Genomic DNA, 20,128 nt, shown 5'->3' with positions numbered 1-20,128 from the left:
GAAAAGGATGATGAAGAGTGCCTGGCACACTCTGAGCTCTCAATAAAAACTACATTATGGTTTTCACTTTTACTGCCATCAGTCATCATTATTCAAAACGGTATAGTTTTCAAAAGTATGAACCTCCGAGCAATCAGATGAACTCAGTACTAGTCCACGCGTGGCCAAGATCTCATATGAAGTCAGCTAGAAAGAATAAAATAACTAGAAGAAGTAAAATAGCTCCCACTCATTGAGCATTTAGTAGTACGTTCCAGGTACAGTGTCAAACCCGTTATCTCAGTTCAGCCGCGCAGTAACCCAGGGAGGTACATGTCCCTGTGCCCATTTTACAGTTAAGGAAACTGAGTCACAAAGAAGTTAAAGGCTCCGAGGTCCCCCAGTAAGTAAGCGGCAGAGGCAGGCTCTGAACCGGGCTTGTCTGCCCAGCGCTGTCATTCCCCTACCCGTGTGCTCGGCCTCGGGAGCATGTGCAGAGCCCCCCCCCCCGCCCGGCCCCCCGCCACGGCTGAGGCCGCCCCCCGTCAAGGTGCACACCCTCAAGAAGAGACAGAAGACCGAAACGGGGAAGAATAACTTGCAGAATAGCTTAGCGGCATTTCTCCAAGTGAAACGTCACCACTGGCCCGTGACAGTTACTAGGTCACGCAGGGATCTTTCTCTTTCGGGCAGACGCTTTGGGCGGTTACAGCGTACGGACTCGTGTCTGCGTGCTTGGCAACTATCTAGCAAGTACAGTGAATCTAAGTTTATGTGTTTTTTGTGCTTCTTAATACTGTTTTGTAATTTAACTCCTTTTCTTCCTCACCCCTCACCTGTTCAACACCCTGGATTTTAACCACGAGCACTATTATGGGCATTGCCTGGTGAACTTTAGACTTCTTTTTCGGTCATTATTATTTTTTTAGCTTTGAGATATATGTGGAACGTGAATCTCATTTATTGGGAGTCCCTTTTTAAAATGATCTGCATTTCAGGACAGGAATCATGACAGATCGTGGCTTTGTAAATAAAGTGCTCATACTTTCATCATTCTGAGGAAATAAAAAATATGTTTTACAAGGAAATCACTGTCATCTTTACGTGCCAGGATTATCAACATTAGGCTCTTCATCGGGGTGCTCACAATTACTTGTAATGTTACGATGCAGTCACTAATTTTGGGGGTTCTGGGTGGGTTTTTTTTTTTTTTGGTTAAAGATTTTATTTTTATTATTTTTAAATAATCTCTACCCCCAGGGCAGGGCTTGAACCCATAACCCCAGGTCAACGGTCCCATGCTCCCTAACTGAGCCAGCCTGGTGCTCTCGGTTTTTTTTCACTTTTCATTTTAAAGCACTAATTATAAAGCTCCTCAATGTCTTCCTTCTCTGTGTTTTGTTTGGGTTTTTTGGGTTTTTTAGCTCCAAAAGTAGATGCCAATAAGATGTGCTTCCTACTGGCATTTTTAGGAAATTATCTGAGTCCATTATTCATGTTTGAGTTCTTTAATCTGTTCATAATACTTTCAGAATGGGTCACTGATTAAAAATAATTTTAAAATGAAAAAGTTCTGAGTAAATTGCAAGTTATGTATTCCAGCTCAAGAGAAAACCTACTTAACGTTTTTTTTATCTATTTAATCATAACAGACACTTGTTACCTTAATTATATTCCCAATTAAGCACATTCATTGTTCCAGAGTCTTACCATAGCATCAAAGAACAAAAGAAACATATATCCATAGTCTCTATAAAGATTTAATTGTCATATGTTATGAGAAAGTCTGTTTTCAGTAGAATTCCACCTTCAGTATTTCAGATTTTGTTTTGATGATGGTTGTGTTGTTTTGTTACACTGTTAAGAAAACACACACGTTTCCAGTACCTACCTACGTTTCTCCAAAGTGAAAACTTATTAGATTTGCTTCTTTAACCAATTAGGTTCAATTACTCTTAAAATATAGATCCTCTGATTTACCACATGAGCACTGTGGGTATGTAATAGAGGCTTTGCCTTGTCTTTTTTTTTTTTTCCTCTTATTTTTATTAAATATATGGTAACAGGGAAAAATAAATGCAGTGTTTTTTCTAACATTTTTCACAGCAATGTCTACATGATGTTGTCTGGTTCCTTTGTTTCATGGTACGTTGGGGGCTCTGATTTTTAAGGTGAAGAGGTATTGGGGTAAAGAGCTGTGGGTGGCGTTCAGGGCTCTGCCGCATCGGTCCTTTGAGGACTTAACTCCAAGCACGTCTAGGCTAGGCAAGGAGACCACGAGGAATCACTGGCAGAAGGGGAGACGGAACACAAAGAAGGTTGGCGACGCAGGAAAGATGCTGAGCTGCAGGTGGGGAGGGAAATAGCTTTTAATTAGCCGAAGAAGGAGGTGATTTTTTTTTTAAAGCCAACTAATTAAGATATATTTAGCTAAACAAAGTGGGGATTTAAAAGAATTTTATCTTTATACAAGTTTTCCACTGTGCTCTTACGATACATTATTTCATTTCTCTATTTTTGTTTCAAACACTAAAAGGACAATTTTCAGCTCAGTGTCTGTCCACCACGGACGGGAAAGCTGAGGAGAGGTGAATCACACGGCACCTTTTTCTCCTTTTGTTCTCTTCTACTATTAAGTTTCAGGGTCTTCTAACATAGGAGTATTTTACTTTCAAATCATCTGTTTCCCTATTAGGCCAGATCCTTGCATGATGGAAAGCAGTAGTGTTATCCCCTGCCCACGTGCCCTAGGTACCGTGCTACCAGCCGCCTTCATGGGTGGCGTGAAACTCCGGTCCCCCGGAGTAATCTTGGCACAGCCGTGAACGCATAGCGCATCCAGGCCCCGAGTTCCAGAGATGGGATGACCCGAGATACGTGATTTGGCTCCCAGCCCAGAGCACCCTGGATGTCCTTTCTCTGTTAGACTCTACCCCGTACCCGGAGGCTCCATTAGGAGCTAGAAAAGTCACGAAGCATTTCAAACCAGCTGTGAGGCTTGCTCCCCTACTCAGCTTGTTATTTCACTTGTAGTACCTGGTCCCCTTCTCCTGTCGCTGAGAAATGTGAGCCCCCCCCCCCCCGTACACTCCTGTCTGTAGACGACAGAAGCCACCAGGATGAGCACAGCACCACGTGTGCGCGAGTGGGAGGGTAAAGCTGCCGCGGCTGTCATACAGACTTTCTTTCATAAAACGTACTCTTCTGAATTTCTAGGAGGAAATATTTCTGTATTTGTATCCTACACATTGGTAAAAAAAAAAAAAAAGAAAGAAAGAAAGAAAGAAAACACTTAAAATGCTTGTTCTTCCTTGTACCCTTGGGCTCCTTTTCCTCAGTAAAATATCCTTGTGCATTCAGGCCCTGTTTATGACACCTTCCTACTATATTCATCTCTATTTTGGGGGGGTTGCCTTATTTATTAAGAAGACATGAAAAGAGATTTAGAAGGTCGAATAAAGAAAATATCGACTGTTAGAGATTTTATGTGTTATTTTTTCACTAATGGCAAACGGTACGGAAAGGGAAAAGACAATGTGTTGGCCGTCACGGTGGAAGTTCATGACGCTCTTCATGTTTCCTTTTTCTTCCAGCAATGGCTCGGCAACATCAGAAGACCTTTTTTGGAAACTCGATGCACTGCAAATGTTTGTCTTTGATCTACACTGGCCAGAACAGGAATTTGCCCACCACTTAGAGCAAAGACTCAAACTAATGGCCAGTGATATGATAGAGGCCTGTGTCAAAAGGTAGACCTGTGTTTTCAAGTTGCTGCTTAGTACGCCGGCGCCCAGAGTAGCACTTGTCACCAAGTATCTGCTATATAATTGTCACAAGAAAGGTGATGTGGATTTAGGCGTAGACCTAAATTCTGGGGCCTCGTGTAACTGATAAAATTGGCCCGAAACTGTTTTCCACGCCTCCTAACACTGCCCTCGTCCCGTATAGTGATCGTTTCTGTTGTGCTGGTTGTTGTCTCTCTGGGAATACTGCGCTTTAAATCCCGAGGCAGTAACTGCCAAGACATATGGAAAAGGCCTGTTAAGTACTTTATACGTTATGCACTGTGTCTGCGTGCTGTGAAGTGGCACTGCAAACCCAGATTGGGATCAGGGCCGTCACTTGTTCTGTTTTCCAGTGTTCTCTATCCACGTCGGATGAGTTCCAAGCATCCAGTTACATTCTTCAAAACTTAACCAGAAATAAGTGATGAGGCTTAGAATTCCCCCAACTGTGCTTTCATTTCTTTGAATAGTTCTCGCAAAATCGGCTTTGTATCTCTAATTAACCAAGCATCGTTTTTCCCATTGCCCCTTTACAAGAACAATGGGGGCAGCATATGGGAATAAACACCGGTAGGAGCAATTGAATAATCCTGAATTCTCCAAAGTTAAGGAAAATACAGCATTTAGAATAATGTTTAATGGCTTCCTAAGGCAAGGCCAGGAATTAGATTATATGATGTTTTTTTTTAAAAAGTCACACTTGTCATATGTGGTTCTAATGTTTCAAATCTGTGGGTGATCTTTGGATACTTTAGCAAAAAACAATTCCAAATTGCCTGTTGCACAGTTTCTTTCAAACACCCATCTACAACTTTAGATATTTGAAAGAAAACCTAAAGTGGCACAGAAGAAGTAGACATTCTCTGCTGTACATTAATTATGATGCTTTAGAGTTTTCCAGACTTGTTTGTTTGTTTGTTTGTTTGTTTATTGGTAAGCCTCACACAGAGGATTTATTCTGCTTTAATGCAGAGATGCAAGTGGCTTTTATACTTGGAAATTAATTCAGGCAGTTAAGTAAAACCAAGAGATTTTTCCATAAAACGTCTTACACTAGCTGTAACAAATGGCTTCCTTTGGGCAGAGATGCTGTCTGCATGACTGCAGACGCTGTTTCGTACAAAACGCCTCCCCAGTCTTTCATGAGACACCTGATAAAGAAGAGCAGCCCACCCCCTGGCTCCCAAACTGAGGCCGCGCTCCTTATTTGCATGTTTTAAATTAGCATCTTGTAGTGTTGATTTCACTTTGACTAAGCAGGTGAGACATATTTCAGAATTTCTTACTCTGAATTCATGTTTCAATGAATAGAACAAGAACCGCATTTGAAATCAAGCTGCAAAAGGCAAGCAAAACAACTGACTTGCGCATTCCGGCTTCTGTGTGCACAATGTTTAATGTACTCGTTGACGCCAAAAAGCAAAGCACCAAACTTTGTGCCCTGGATGGAGGACAAGAGGTAAGTGAACCGAGTGTCCCACAGGGACGTGCAGCACAAGGTGCCCCAGCTGTTTCCAGAAGGCTCTCACTGGGTTAGATTGAAAGGCCAAGTTCTTCAATAGAAGCGCTTGGTCTTTTCTTCACTATAGTAGCGGACTTCATCCCCGGCTCATGTCACTTTCTTCTCCTTTCTATGAACACTGCCCAAAGTTTTACAAGTGGCAGTTGAAGCTTTTAACAGCTTAGGTGTTGTGTATTTACATAAACCTTGCTTTCCACAAGCAAATAAGGAAGCTAGAAAGCTCCCCGCTTTGTTTATTAAACAAATCTAGAGTATCCAGAGTTTGCATTCAAAAAACAAGGCACAGAAAATAGCATATGAAATATTTTATTCATACAAAAGTTTCCGTGTTTTAAAAATAAAGTAGAAATGTGCTTTAAAAATTAGACTTCTTTTTTTTTAAATAAATATCCCATTTTTTCATTTTGATTCATGTTTTGTTTGGTTGTATATTCCGAAACACACCTCATGTTATCCCATGATTTCTTTTTGTTGAAAGTGACGTTTGTGTGAAAATGGATCTATTTTTCTTAGATTATCTGTTGAAGTTGACATTGTGTTGCCGCTTTTCTCATTGTAATTACTTTCTCATCATTTTTTTACTCTTCCCTTATGTTCTCCTTCATTGTCTTTTTTTTTTTTTTTCCTCCATGGCATGATCCAGTTTGGTAGTCAATGGGTAAGTCGCTCTCTTTTATTTATTTTTTTTGTTTGTAAAAGCACATTTTCACTTAAATTATTATTTTTATAAATGTACATTTTTTATTTTCACCTTTTCCAATTAATGCAATTAATTCCATTTTCAGGTTTATGTTCTCTGTGTATGTGTAGAACACTGACAGCTTATTATAACATAGCAATACACAGACATTAAAACACCAATAAATACTTACACCTTAAATAATGTCAAGGGAAATGTTTCTTCCCTCTTACACTGCAGAACCGACACTTCTCTTAGATTGTTTAAGGATAAGATTATTTAAAAATAAATGAATTCACCCTCCTTTTTAAACAACATTCAAAATTCAGAAGCAGAGTGATTATTACTATTTCAAGGTGCATATATCTATAGTATATACTTTGACTAATACTAGAAAAAAATTGGAGTTCTGGATGACATATATCAGGGCACCTCCGAATTTGAGGACCGGGAGGCCGCTGCTAAGGTCACTTCATGCAGAAGAGCCCAGTTGTGGATTTCAGTAAGGTAGGTACGTGCCCAGCAGCATCTTGCCTCCCGCTCACGGCCTGGGCAGTAACCAGAACCAGAGGCAGGCCTGGGTCAGGAGCCCTTCCTCTTCCCCACACAAGGTTGTCTTGAATTACTACCCAGAACTTCAGAGGAACATGGTATGAAAAGTCACATGCATACAAAACGGAGTCGCTCATATATATATATATATATATGATATGTGATCTCATATATATACATATATAATCATGTATATCATATATGTATATATGTGTATATATATTTACATTTATATTTATATATCTGTTCTATATGTATTTGTGATAAGCCAAAGGGGTTTTTATGCTCTGTGGATATGCTAAATCTTACAGGTCTTACGGTTGCCACCTAGGAATACAAGTCAGGGTGACTCTACTAAGCTAACAATTCTCATCCAAGCAGAAGGGCTTAGGTAGCTCTGAAAGGGGATGACAAGGTCCACTATTTACAAATTTCATACTTATTTAACCCAGGTACAGACACTGGCTATTTGGCCATAATTTATGCACATGCACATATTTCGTTCTTTGAGCAATTTCGAGGGGAAAAGATGTATTTCTAATACCATAGCACATACAACCTAACAGATACATTAAGTAACCAATATGTGTTATAGAATGTTCAGTAATTACTCTCTGAACGCCTGCAACGTGACTTATTACCTCTAATTATCTGAATGAGGAAGCAGCTGGCTTGGATATCAGTGGCTCATCTCTACTTTTTCATGTTTTTACTACAGATGTGAGCCTTTGATGGTCTACTCAGAAATATTGTCTTAAGTCTTCACACGTCCATCCATTTCTCATCAGGTTTATAGGAACATCTTGCCTCTTCCCACTGATACTGGAATTTACCCATTTGCTTTTATTTTAACATGCATGGCAGTACCTGACACATAACAGGCACTGAGTAAATATTTTTTGAATGAACAGACTGATTGGTCGTCACTACTTTAAAAATCCTCTCCTGAAAAAAATAATAAAATAAGTAAAAAAATAATAATAAAAAAATCCTCCCCTGTAAGAAACGACTCTCTCTAGTACCTAAAAAGAAAAACAGGCACACACAGAAATGCCAAAGCACTGTTGCATTGTCAAATGATCCTTAATATTAACAAGTAGATGGTTTTGAAAAGTAATCTGCTACTGTTCATTATATTTGCATCTGTACCTTCTCACCAGAGACAATTAGTTCCCCACAACTTTCACACAATTAATACAATTCAAAATGTGCAGGTGTCAAACCCATTAGCAATTATGAAAAGTGGTAAATAAGAATTTCAGTGCAAAAGGAGGATTTTATGCTTTGCTTTTTAATCACCAATACATATACCCACATGATTGCACAGGGTTTCCCTCTCTGTGCTTGAGGTAAGTTTTGGAATTGTTGCAAATTAGCAAATACATTACATGCAGAGGTGAGCCAGTGGACCTCATTCTGCAGTAAGCAACAAATTAAAAACTAGATTATCACACAATTGGGAACCTTGTAAGATACCTGCTTACCTGGATGAACCTAGTAGGGATAGTTGCCTGAGTTGTACTGAGAGACCTCTCCAGAGTCCCAGGAAATTTGTCATAAATGGCATTGCCGAGACAAAACTTTCCCAGCTCCTTTTCCACGAGGCGGCCCCTTCCCTGCTCCTATGTTACGGCTGTTTCCTCACGTGGCACGTGGTGATGCAGACGTGCTCAACCGCAGCCCAGAATGGTGTCTAATGGAGTCATTAGTGAGCCAATGATCTGCTCCTGTGACAGCTGTGTGTAATGAGTCAGCAGTCTCGGGCCAGTTCCTCGGGGACAGATGTTGAGACCACAGAGCCCCCAGTGTTTAGATATCATTGTTCTCCACCGACTGCATGGGTCTGAGGTAATTCTCGGCCCTCAGCGCCCCTGCATCTGATAGGAGCCCATCCATTAAGGGTGAAAGCACAGTAATGGAGGCTCCTTGTGTAGGATTCTCAACGACAGCAAAATGTTTCCACCTCCAGACCTAACAATTCAATTCCGTTAAAGTTCTTCCCAAGAGAAAGACCCAAATCTTCTAAGAATGCTGGGTTGTGCTGGCATTTGATTAGTCTTCATTTCCGGTGTGTTTACATTAGCAGCAGTCAGATGAAAAGAGAGAGGACAGGTACCTGAGGACGGGGGCCAGGCTTTCAGACCCGCGTCTGATCTCCCAATTCCCTGGGCTCCGTGGAGTGAGAATTCCTTACAGGTTAATCTTGATTTAGACTCAGAGTCATCTGCTGGAGAAGCACAGACCGGTTGCTTTTGAGGGCAGATGTAAGGAGAATGAGTTTAAGAAAGGGGCTGTAATTTGCCAAAGCCCTGGGATGTAGGATTATCGATCCGGCTTGGAATATTCTGATAGAAATTGTATAGGTTTTTATTGTTGCAGACAAAAACTTTGCGGATTTTTATCAAAAATTCAGTCTATCAATCCCAGTAAAATATCTACCAGTTTCAGGTTAGGTAGCATAGATGTCTGTGCAGGCAGATCCTCCTCCTCTCGGTGCCCTCCTTTGGCGTATCTGGGCTGTCTTTGGGCGCTGTCTGGACCCCCTGATGAACAACTCTTCCCGCCTAACCTTCTGTCACCTCTGTGTGGCGTATGTGAATTATTCTCCTTGCAGAATGTGTATGTAAAATATGGATTCTGAGGCCACCTGCCCACTCCCCTCCCCAGGGCCTCCAGACCACCTCTGACAACTGTGTAGCGAGAGGAGATTCTGGAAGTTCTCAGCAATTTTAATATTAGTGAAAGCCCGAGCTAATCAGATAAGTTTACAATAGCAAAATGTCACATCATAAAAACCTAACAAACCTTACATTGTTTGGGTTTGCCCCTTGGGCAGTACATTTACTCTACTTTCTTCCTTTTTAATTTTTTGTGTTTCTCTCTCTGTCTCCTCCCCCTTCCCCACTCCCCTCCCGGCTCCCTCCCTCCCTCTCTCCTCTCACTGCTTTTGGCTGGATCAGGTGTCAAAGAAAATAGTCTGAAGGTGAATATTATAGGAGAATTTGATGGCTCCTGGGGTCCATACCTTTACCTGCCTCTTGATAAAAAAGGGTGTGAGGAACCCCTTGAGTGGCTCACCTCGTAAGATGTGTCCAAATTGATCCAGTCTAAAAGTTTAACATGTAGAAGCTCTACAGTTTTATGTCCAGTAGCCTTTTGATGACATTTGATTGCTTTTGAGTCAAAAGATGACTCTATGGCAGGGGTGCTCGGCTGGCTCCATCAGCAGATCCCGTGACTCTCGTTCCAGGGTTTGTAAGTGTGAGCCCCATGTTGGGTATAGAGAATAACTTAGCAATAAATCTTTTAAGAAATGAAATATAAACACACACGGAACATATCAAGTATATATTTAAGAACATGGAAGCCCTCAGAGGTCTGGGCACCTGGGTCCCCATATGGCCGATAGCACTTTCCAGGAGAGGGAAGTGAGAAGCCCGACGCCTGTATCCCTTTCCAGTTCTCCCCCAAAGAGGAGCCTCGTCTGGTATCTCACTTCCACCTGCTGCACAGACACAAATTTGGAGAGAGAAGGATGTTAAGAGAGAGTAGCAGGGAGGGAGAGCCAGGCACAGCTCGTTGGCATAAGCTCCTGCTGGCGCTGGGGACCTGCTGGTGCCCTGTCTGTGGGCCTTCCCAGCTATCTCAACGGGCAGCCAGGGTCTTCAGGCTGTTTCTCTTCTCCTTTGTTTTTCTTTATTTTCCGCCCCTCTTCCTTCTCTCCAGGATGTTCTAAAAAAGCCAAGGGGTCCACACTACTGTGCTAGAAATCCACCCTCTGTGTTTCTGTTGCTTCTGGAGAGCACGGGTTTGAGAATCAGGAAGACAGACACACAGTTCTTCCCTCCAGGAGAAACACATGCCTGGAAAGTTCCATATTCACATGTGTGTGATTAATTTTAGACCACAGATCAACACGCACGTATACGTGCAGAAAAGAAAATTGACGTGCTCCAGAATTATGCTTCCCTTTTTCTTTATGCAGGTAGATGGCCACTTGTAACTGTCAGAGCCTGTGGGGGGATCACGCCCGTGTAGTCCAGAGCAGACCTAAGTTGGTGTTTTGTTGTGTATGAAAACTTTGAGACATGTTTTCAGAAGAAAAAATAGCCTTCAAAAACTTACATCCTAGGAAACCATTCATCCAGCAGCTGTTAAGTTGGTCTAATGTTTATACTGACCTGAGTACTTTTACTCTGTGCATTATGTTAGCTGTTCCAAGAAGCCTTGAACCATCAAGATAGGGTTAGTCTTTACAAGTCACATTTTCTGTGAAGTGGCTATTGGGGACAATCGGCTGTCAGATAAATGCTTCTAAAGCAAGAATTACTGTTTAAATGAATGTGCCTCCACACACCGCAGAAGCCAAAGCTCCTGCTAATTTAAGAATGCAACTCTCCAGTATTCTCTAAAGAAAGCAAAAAAGGAGGCTTTCAGGTTTATTTTAAATACACCTTTTTTATATTTACTTAAAGGCGTCTTTTTCATGAGGAAGCAGTGATAAAACTATGGGGAGTGAGTGCTGCTTCATTATACCTTTTATGGCCTATTAATTTGTTACCATCTATTCACCTTTGTTGATGAAATTTTAATTTTGCCCTTGCTTGAGCATATTGTAAGAATTGTATAAACTGCTGCTCCGTGCGCTGACAAAACGGTCCTTTTAGAGTGAACAATTGGGAGCTCATTTTATTTCTAGAGCACATTTAAAATAACTTATGAATGAGAGTTGTCAGACATGAAATGCTGTATTAATTAAATCTTTTTCTAGTCTTTTTGCTTCTCCAGCTAAACCAACCCTTTAGAAAAATACGCGGCCACCTTAATTATAGAGGAGAAGACAAAAAGTATCCTTCACATTCCTCTGCCTGAATAAGAATAAGAACCCAATTCATCTATATAATAACCCCATTAGCTGCTTAACTCAACAGCGCACATGGGAAAATTTTCAAACCACAATGTAAAAAGTGTTGATTGGGTGGATCGTTTTCAAGGTTTTGTTCTTCTAATGTTCAAAATGATCATTTTAAGTAAATCCGATCTGTCATAACTGGGAGCTTTAAAGCATTTATGACTTAGAACAAAAGTTTTGTGTCCACATCAACTAATGCATCTTTGTCTTTTAACATGCAGCAACAATACCATTCAAAAATAGATGATTTGATTGACAACACCGTAAAAGAAATCATTTCGCTGCTAGTCTCAAAGGTAACGTATTATTTATTCACCTTAAGTCAGATTCGAAAATCATTTTGCGGAGCATGTTTGGGGAAAAATCTGTCTTATGTTTCTAAATACCTAATGGAGAAATAGTAGTTTTAAAAATAGCTGCGAGAAAAGTTGAGATTCTAAGAAGAGTTCCGGACAAAACATGAACACTCTTTGTCAACAACTTTTGATTTGTTTTGTTTGTTTACAAGTCATCTCGGCTTTTCTTGCAGCTGTTGGCTTTTAAAAATAACTCTGTCTTCCAGCAAGACTTTATTATTTTACATTTACGTCCTCTTTCTACTTGTCTGTTTGGCCGATTCAAGCAGTCACCAGTCGTTGAGCGTAGCCTGTTTGTCGGGATGCCGTTGGCGAGGCTCTAGAGCTGGTCGCAGGTGGACGGAGGAGGTGGGCAGGCTGCGGTCTGAGGTTCTCCACTCCCAGCAGGCCCCTGCGACTTCCAGCTTGATGCCGCACGTATCTGTGACAAACCCTACGGCCTCTAATTGTCTAAGGGACGAAGCATAAATGAATATCCCATTGAATGCCTTAGATGATTTGCCGTCCCACTGAGGTCACAGACTGCCATGAGCGACACTGGAGATCCAGGGCTGCCGGGGAAGAGACGGAGACTGGAACGCAAGACAGAGAGGGGTCCGGGTGGACGCGGTCGGGGGGACGCCCATGGGAGGGGAGAGAGCCCGTGCTCCCGCAAGACTTGGTCAAAGAACCCCCGTCAGGCTTCATGAAACCATTGGAAGAACGTACGGAAAGCAAAGGAAAAAACACCCCCAATTTAATAAACGAGGGACATGCTGTTTAGAAAAGAAAAAAACAGGTGCCCAATAAGCATGAAAACGTTAAACCTCATTCACAATTTGAGGAATGAAGAAAAACTACAATGAATATGCCACTTTTTCTAGCAAGTTAGTGTAGGTATTTTTAAACCGACACTTGGTTTTGGAAAAGGTGAGGTGGGACACTCCCGTCTCCCGTCTGCAGGAGTGTAAACTGTTACGGCCTCTCTAGAGAGAGAGAGCTTGGAACTGTATGGAGCACATGAATACCCTCTTACCTAAGAACTATTTTGTGGGTTTTTTCCTGCTCAGAGAGATGCACAAGGTGCATCAATATATACATTGATAGGGTTGCAGTTACTTCTAATGGAAATTTGGAAGCAACTTCAATCTCTAACATGAAGGGAACGGTAAAGTAAATGACGGGGCATCTATATTAAGAAACCATGGTTTCAGAGACTATTCATGATAAAGGAAAGGTTTCCTAATATACTAGTAAGGGGGGGAAAAAAAAGCTTAACATTTTAGAAATGTAAAGTATGACCCGTCTTTGCATCACATTGGGAAAGGACAGGATAGACTCCGAAATGTTGGCAGAGCCGCTCTGGATGGTGGGGTCAGGCTGGAATTTGGAGGCAGGTAGATTCTTTGGGATTTCAGGGGTTCTTTTGTTTTGTTTTGTTTGTATTTTGCAAATTCTTTGGTAGCAGGTGTTGAGATGGGAAATAGCCACCAAGATGCAGTTAGAACAGCCTCACCCCTCCAGCACGTTCCTGTTCTCGTTACTTCTCCCACCACGAGAATGCCTCCCGCTTCGCCCAAAGTGGAAAGGGAAGAGGCTAACGGAGACGCGTCCGGCAGGCGGGGGAAAGGCGAACCCCGGGGAGCGGAGCCCCAGAGGAGGAGCAGGGGCTTGCAGCACTGCACAGTCTGGCCCGCGGCGGGGGGTGGAGGTGACACGGGACCGCCCTTGCCTGTGAGTCAGCCGGGGAAGTTTAACCGGGCGGCCCGACCCCATCGTCACGCTGCCCCCGTGCGGGTCGTCTTTTGTGAGTCGGGGCCTCACGGAAGCCCTTAGATTGCCCGATAGCGCGCAGCTGGTAGAGCCTTAAACAGGCAGCGAGGCAAAGGGACCAGGGCGGGATTTGTGCCAGCGCGGGGAGGGCTGTGTGCCCTCTGCGTTCTCTCCTGGCGAAGGAGAAAACGGACTCTTTTTTTATGTCAAATACATCTGTTAATCGGAAAAATAGTATATTTGACTCAAGTAAGGAAACAGTGTTGTAGAGATCAGTGCTGTTCAGCAGAGCTTTCTGCGGTCTAAAAATACTCACCAGCCCCCTCCAGTGCACGGCCTTGCAGCCACGCGTGCCCACGGCCACTGGTACGGGCCCAGTGCAACCGAGGAACTGAAATGTTAATTTTACTTAATTATAAGTAATTTTAACTAAAAGAGCCTACTGTAGCTAGCTATTATAAATGGGGTTAGCGGCCTTCGCTTCTAAGGGGCATCCTGGGGGCTCCCCAGCTCCTTCTGCCGTGTGGAAATGCAGCCAAAAGCCGTCATCTCTGAACCAGGAAGTGGGCTCCCACCAGACACAAATGCACCGTCGTCTCGTCGCTGGACTCCCGGCCTCCAGAGCTCTGAGGAAAAGACGTCGGCTTTTATGTCACCCAGTCCAGCAGCCTCTGGGCTAGTAACGGGGAGGCGGAGGGAACCCTGGGTGCCGTGGGTGGCGCAGGGTGCCTGGAAGAGGGACAGATGGCGAGGGGAGGACCGTGGGGCAACACCGGACCGTGCAGGCCCAGCTGTCTCGGAGGTGCGGGCAGGAGGGGGTGGCCAGCGACCCCAGCGGGGGGGGGGGGTCGCTTGGGTCAGGAATTCCGAGGAAGCCGATGGAGCCAAGCGATCAACCCGATTATAAGATGCCAACCGTAAGGGATGATTCCATGCGTGGCTGCCACTCTTAGGCAGATGTCCCATAACTGGAAACTCCACGGAGAAATAAAAATCAGCCTTAAAGGGGAAAAAGATAAAGATGCTTCTAGCCCAAAAGGGACTTAGGTATTTTTACTGAGGAAAAAAAAAAAAGATGATAGCAGGAACGTTCTTGTTCATTGACCTCTGGTTGTGAGCGATGGGTGATTTTGCGGGTTTTGCTGTTTGTGTCCCTTAGGATACCTGACAGCCGTGCAGGACTGTCCCTCCCCGAAGGCGTGGCTCCGGCCGCAGCCCTGTTTCCGTTCCTTACATCATGTGGCGCGGGCGGGGCCCTGGGGAGCCCGTGCTCCTCGCGCAGACGCTACTTTGCGGTAATTGACCAGCCACAGAGAGACGCGGGCTCCCGTGCGCTCTGGGTGAGCTCGCGGCCACCGGAGACCAATAAGCCGCGTCCCTAGCACTGTTATCACTTTGTTGAAGAAGCTGCTATGTGAACAAAGACCGGCCTTCGTTAATTTCCCTTTTCGTATTTGAAAAACCTTGTCAGGAGTCCCCCTTTGGGAGTTTATAATTTGTCAATAGCGCGTGTTATTTTGGTTCTAAAGAGGAAAGGTGTGTGGCGGTAGATTCCTACTGAGTCCTCCTCCTGTCTTAGTATTTCCACTGGATGACCTCTAACTCCCCACACCCTTGGTCGTAGGATGTGTACACGTCTTAACTGTGACCTCACAGAGAAATGAACTTGTAGAAACGTAAAGCACTCGTGAGATGAATCTCAAATCCGTAACACTCACGGGGCGTGGGCGCACGCACAGTGGTAACCGTGGAGGGCCCGGTGGGCGTCGTGCTGGCCCGAGCCCCCATGGTGGTCAGTGTTGGAATCAGGATCTAGAACCTCGGTCTCGGGCTCTTTCCCTTGTAGCCTGCAGCACGTTCGTCTGTTTTCTCTCCAACTGCTTCGTAAGCTTCTGAGAGCAGATTTGATCCCTGTGTGTCTAGTTAGAGCCTCTCGGTAAAGGCCCGGCACCTACTGTCGGGCTTCCCTGCAGTGTCACAGGAGCATCGAATGTCACACATTCCTCCTGTTACCTGGTCACTTTTATTCAACTTCTTCAATAGATAGAAATAAATAGATGATAGATAGATAGATGATAGATAGATAGATAGATAGATAGATAGATAGATAGATAGATGATAGATAGGTGATAGGTGATAGATAGATAGATAGATAGATAGATAGATAGATAGATAGATAGATAGATGATAGATAGGTGATAGGTGATAGATAGATAGATAGATAGATAGATAGATAGATAGATAGATAGGTGATAGATAGATGATAGATAGATGATAGATAGAGAAAGTCAGGGAATGGCCAACTATGAGAGAAAGGAACTTGAGGAAGCTTGACCATCCTTGCTTCTAAACATCAATACTGAGTTTAGCCTCGGGAACTTCAACTTCTTTATTAATGGTTTAAAGTACCTCATGTGTTCTGTGAAAAGGCTGCTATTACATATTATTTTTTTATCTTAAAAAAAATTTTGTGTGTGTGTGTATTATTTCCAGCAGTGGAAAAGGGCCGTAGGGCTCATCTTCACATGAAAGAGTGAACCTTACAAGTCAGCCCTCCGCTGTCACTTTATTCATTGTGGATTTTTGTGCTGTGGGGGAAGTTGGTCCAGAAATTATTCCCCCTGTTATGAATTTGTAATATTCTAAATACTCACTATAAATGATTACAGTTTGTTTCAGTGTTGGAAGGGGTGTTATCCAAGCTGTCGAGATACGATGAAGGCACTTTCTTTTCATCCATCCTGTCATTCACTGTAAGTATTTGAATGAGTTCTCCTCTGCTGTCTTTTGACTGCTGTCATAGTGCTTATCTAGCAGCTAAGAAAATAATTCTCATAATTATCTCTTTTCCACTTAAGGTGAAAGCAGCTGCAAAATACGTTGATGTTCCAGTAAGTATTTTTTATTTGCTTTTAAAAACTGTGTGTGTGTGTGTGTGTGTGTGTGTGTGTGTGTAACTCTATCTTAAATAATTACGGTTTACCACAGATTTATTTCAGATCTTTAAAGCAGTGAGTGCCATTCCCTCAGGGAGCAGTTTATTTTCCTTCAGCAAGTGCTAACTCTCATAACAAGGCTTGACATGGTGATTTCAGTGTCCTTTCTCCGCTTTAACTCAGGAACTCTCGTGGAGATCAAGTCACTATGAGAACACGTCAGCTCGGTCGCAGAGGGTGGTTCTAATACTCCAGGACGGGGTACAAAATGCCTCAGACCATTTACAGAAAAATGCTTACTGTCTCTTTGCTTTATATGAAAGCTGTGCCAGGTTTCTCATAGGAGTTACAGTAACAATAGAGATGAACCAGTTAAAGAACTAGTTTTCTCTCTTTTTTTTTTTAAGATTTTATTTATTTATTTATCCATGAGAGACACACACAAAGAGAGGTAGAGACTCAGGCAGAGGGAGAAGCAGGCTCCATGCAGGGAGCCCGATGGCGGGACTCGATCCCAAGACCCCGGGGTCACGGCCTGGGCCGAAGGCAGACGCTAAACCACTGAGCCACCCAAGGTGCCCCAAATAACTAGTTTTCTGAATAAAAATGTAGTATGAATCAATATTCACTTATTTTAAACACTTGGCGTTTTGCAGAATTCTTGGAAAATAATTTGTAACCTGTAAATCTGTTCAAAGATTAAGATACCATGAGCTACCATTAGAAAATTCACAGGACAAATATAATCAACAAGTTACATTTGTAACTTACATTACAATTATAAAATATGTTACAGTTAACATATTTTAAATTGATAATCCTAAGCAATTATGTTTTGCCTTCATCCTATTATGACATATGTATGATCAAGGCCTATTATGTTCTGTTTAATCATATATCTTGGCATATGTATCGCTTTGCAAAGAATTTGAGCACAATGTAAATAAAACTTACAAATTGAAACTAAATGGAATATAAGTTGGGCAACCTGGGTGGCTCAGTAGTTTAGCACCACTTTCGGCCCAGGGCGTGGCCCCGGCGTCCTGGGATCGAGTCCCACGTCAAGGTCCCTGTGTGGAGCCTGCTTCTCCCGCTGCCTGGGTCTCTGCCTCTCCATCTGTCTCTCATGAATAAATAAATAAAATCTATAAATAAATACATACATATATACATATATAAAATGGAATATAAGTAAATAATAAAAACAGAATATAAATAGATAATAAATAAATAAATAAATAAATAAATAAATAAATAAATTGGAATATAAGTCATCTTATCTTTGCTTGAGATTGTGCTTGGGTAGCATCACACCTAGCTTGTCATTATGAACGTTAGTGGTTTAGGGACTGGCAAGCCCTGTATACCAGTTGTAGATGGCTCTTATTTTTTTTAATGTTATTTAAATTCAGTTAACATATAATGTAGTATTGGTTTCAGAGGTAGAGGTCAGTGACTCATCAGCCTGTGTAACACCCAGTGCTCATCACATGCCCCTCCACGGCCCTCAGTTTTGTTTCCTATGGTTAAGAGTCCCTTATGGCTTGTCTCCTCTCTGACTTTATCTTGCTTTATGTTTTCCTCTCTTCCCCTATGATCCTCTGTTTTGTTTCTTAAATTCCACATATGAGTCAGATCATGTGATAGTCTTTCTCTGATTGACCTATTTCGCTCAGCATAATATCCTCTAGTTCCATCCACGTCATTGCAAATGGCAAGAAAACTCTTTTTATGGCTGGATAGTATTCCATTGTCTGTGTAGACCACATCTTTATCCATCATCTGTGGATGCACATCCGAGCTCATTCCATAGTTTGCCTATTGTGGACATTGCTGCTATAAACATTGGGGTGCAGATACCCCTTTGGATCAGTACATTTGTATCTTTGGGAAAAATACCCCGTAGTGAAATTGCTGGGTCATAGGGTAGCTCTATTTCAACTTCTTGAGGACCCTCCATACTGTTCTCCGCAGTGGCTCCACCAGCCTGCATTCCCACCAGCAGTGCAAGAGGGTTCCCCTTTCTCCCCATCCTCACCCACATCTGTTGTTTCCTGACTTACTCATTTTAGCCATTCTGACAGGTGTGAGGTGGGATCTCCCTGTGGTTACTTCCCTGATGCCAAGTGATGTTGAGCATCTTTTCATGTATCTGTTGGCCATTTGTATGTCTTTGGAGAAATGTCCATTCACATCTTCTTAAATGGCTCTTATTTTTACTGTGGACCGAATAACCCCCAGATTTATTGCTGCCATAATTATTATAAATGAATATTTTAAATCTTTTTTTCCATAATGGTAAGTGTACTCTTTAATCCCCAAACCCTACTTCCCCTGTCCCCCCGCACCCACCCACCCACTTCCCCTCTGGTAACCATCAGTTTGCTTCCTGTAGTTAAGAGTATAAACGGATATTTTTTTTTTAATTTTTATTTATTTATGATAGTCACACAGAGAGCGAGAGAGAGGCAGAGACACAGGCAGAGGGAGAAGCAGGCTCCATGCACCGGGAGCCTGACGTGGGATTCGATCCTGGGTCTCCAGGATCGCGCCCTGGGCCAAAGGCAGGCGCCAAACCGCTGCGCCACCCAGGGATCCCTAAACGGATATTTTTTAAGGAAAAGGCTATGGATTTTCCCAGCTCTGCATAGAGTTTCTTTGGAACAAGGCTTTTTTATTTCACAAATGATTCCCAAAGAATTCTTGGTGTCCTCTTTGTCTTGTACCTAAGAATTAGAAAATCAGCACTGGGCAATAAGCAGAAATAATCACATGTGTAGGGTCTTGCAAAAGAACAGCACAACAGAGAGAAAGGAAAAATTAAGGAGAGTTTATATTCCCTATCTTAAGACAAGACAAGTAATCGTAGGAATACGTGAAGTTCCTTGAAATTCTTAACATGCTTAGAATACAGCTTTGTTTTTATTTTGAATTAAAAATGGAATGGGATACCATCATTATTTCTATTCTTAGGACTTTTGAAGTTTTTTTTTTTTTTTTTAAGACTTATTCTATTTTTTAGAGAGATAGAGAACGAGTGGAAGGGGCGGAGGAGAGGGGAGGAGAATCTCAAGCAGACTCCACACTGAGCGGAAGAGCCCCACCCAGGGCTCAGCCTCATGACCTGAGCCAAAACCACGAGGTGGATGCTTAGCCGACTGTGCCGCCCAGGCGCCCCACGGCTTTCGAGGTTCTTAATTTGACCCTGTGCTAGATCTGTTAGACCTTACAGAACTTGAGAGTTGAAAGATAGAGAAAGCGGTTCATTCATCCTCCGCCTCATTGCAGAAACTGCCTTCCCTTCATATGCCTCACAGAGATTCATTCAGGCTCCGTGATTTTTTTTGGTGATTGCAGGCTTATGTCTAATGAGCTGAAGATCTGCATCTCTGTGAATTCTTCCTTGATTCTAAACCCTCTTCTGCATGATAGCCCTTCAAATAGTTGATGATAATTAGTCATGCCTCCTCTTCCCAAAGGATGTGGTGGCTGGTCAAAGGGATATATCGTCGGAGGAATTGTTATTGTCTCTAGTAGACGTCTTCAGTGTCTTCACTGAACTCACTATTTATTTAACACCAAGTGCTAGGCTCTGGGCTTACATGATAAAAATATACATTGACTGCCCGCAAGCCAGTCAGTGTCTAGGATGAAA

The 20,128-nt window shown here is 42.7% G+C and overlaps 1 protein-coding gene across 21 annotated transcripts in view; it reads left to right on the top strand.

Moving 5' to 3' along the window:
• Nucleotides 1–20,128, top strand: part of CADPS2 (calcium dependent secretion activator 2) — a 457,875-nt gene that overhangs the window by 407,990 nt on the left and 29,757 nt on the right. For 11 of the 21 annotated variants that reach the window (XM_041727924.1, XM_041727925.1, XM_041727927.1 and 8 more), the window contains 5 exons: nucleotides 3,573–3,728; nucleotides 5,076–5,223; nucleotides 11,651–11,725; nucleotides 16,207–16,290; nucleotides 16,396–16,428. In XM_041727924.1, the coding sequence (XP_041583858.1) occupies nucleotides 3,573–3,728; nucleotides 5,076–5,223; nucleotides 11,651–11,725; nucleotides 16,207–16,290; nucleotides 16,396–16,428 (496 nt within the window). Of the gene's footprint in view, nucleotides 1–3,572; nucleotides 3,729–5,075; nucleotides 5,224–5,929; nucleotides 5,945–11,650; nucleotides 11,726–16,206; nucleotides 16,291–16,395; nucleotides 16,429–20,128 lie in introns of all 21 variants that reach the window. The other 10 variants (XM_041727923.1, XM_041727907.1, XM_041727914.1 and 7 more) reach the window with 1 other exon arrangement.

The sequence above is a fragment of the Vulpes lagopus genome, chromosome 13 (genome assembly GCF_018345385.1).
Source record: "Vulpes lagopus strain Blue_001 chromosome 13, ASM1834538v1, whole genome shotgun sequence".
In the NCBI taxonomy this organism is placed as follows: domain Eukaryota; kingdom Metazoa; phylum Chordata; class Mammalia; order Carnivora; family Canidae; genus Vulpes; species Vulpes lagopus.
The sequence above is the reverse complement of the archived record's forward strand: the minus strand, read 5'-3'. Positions and strand labels throughout refer to the sequence as shown.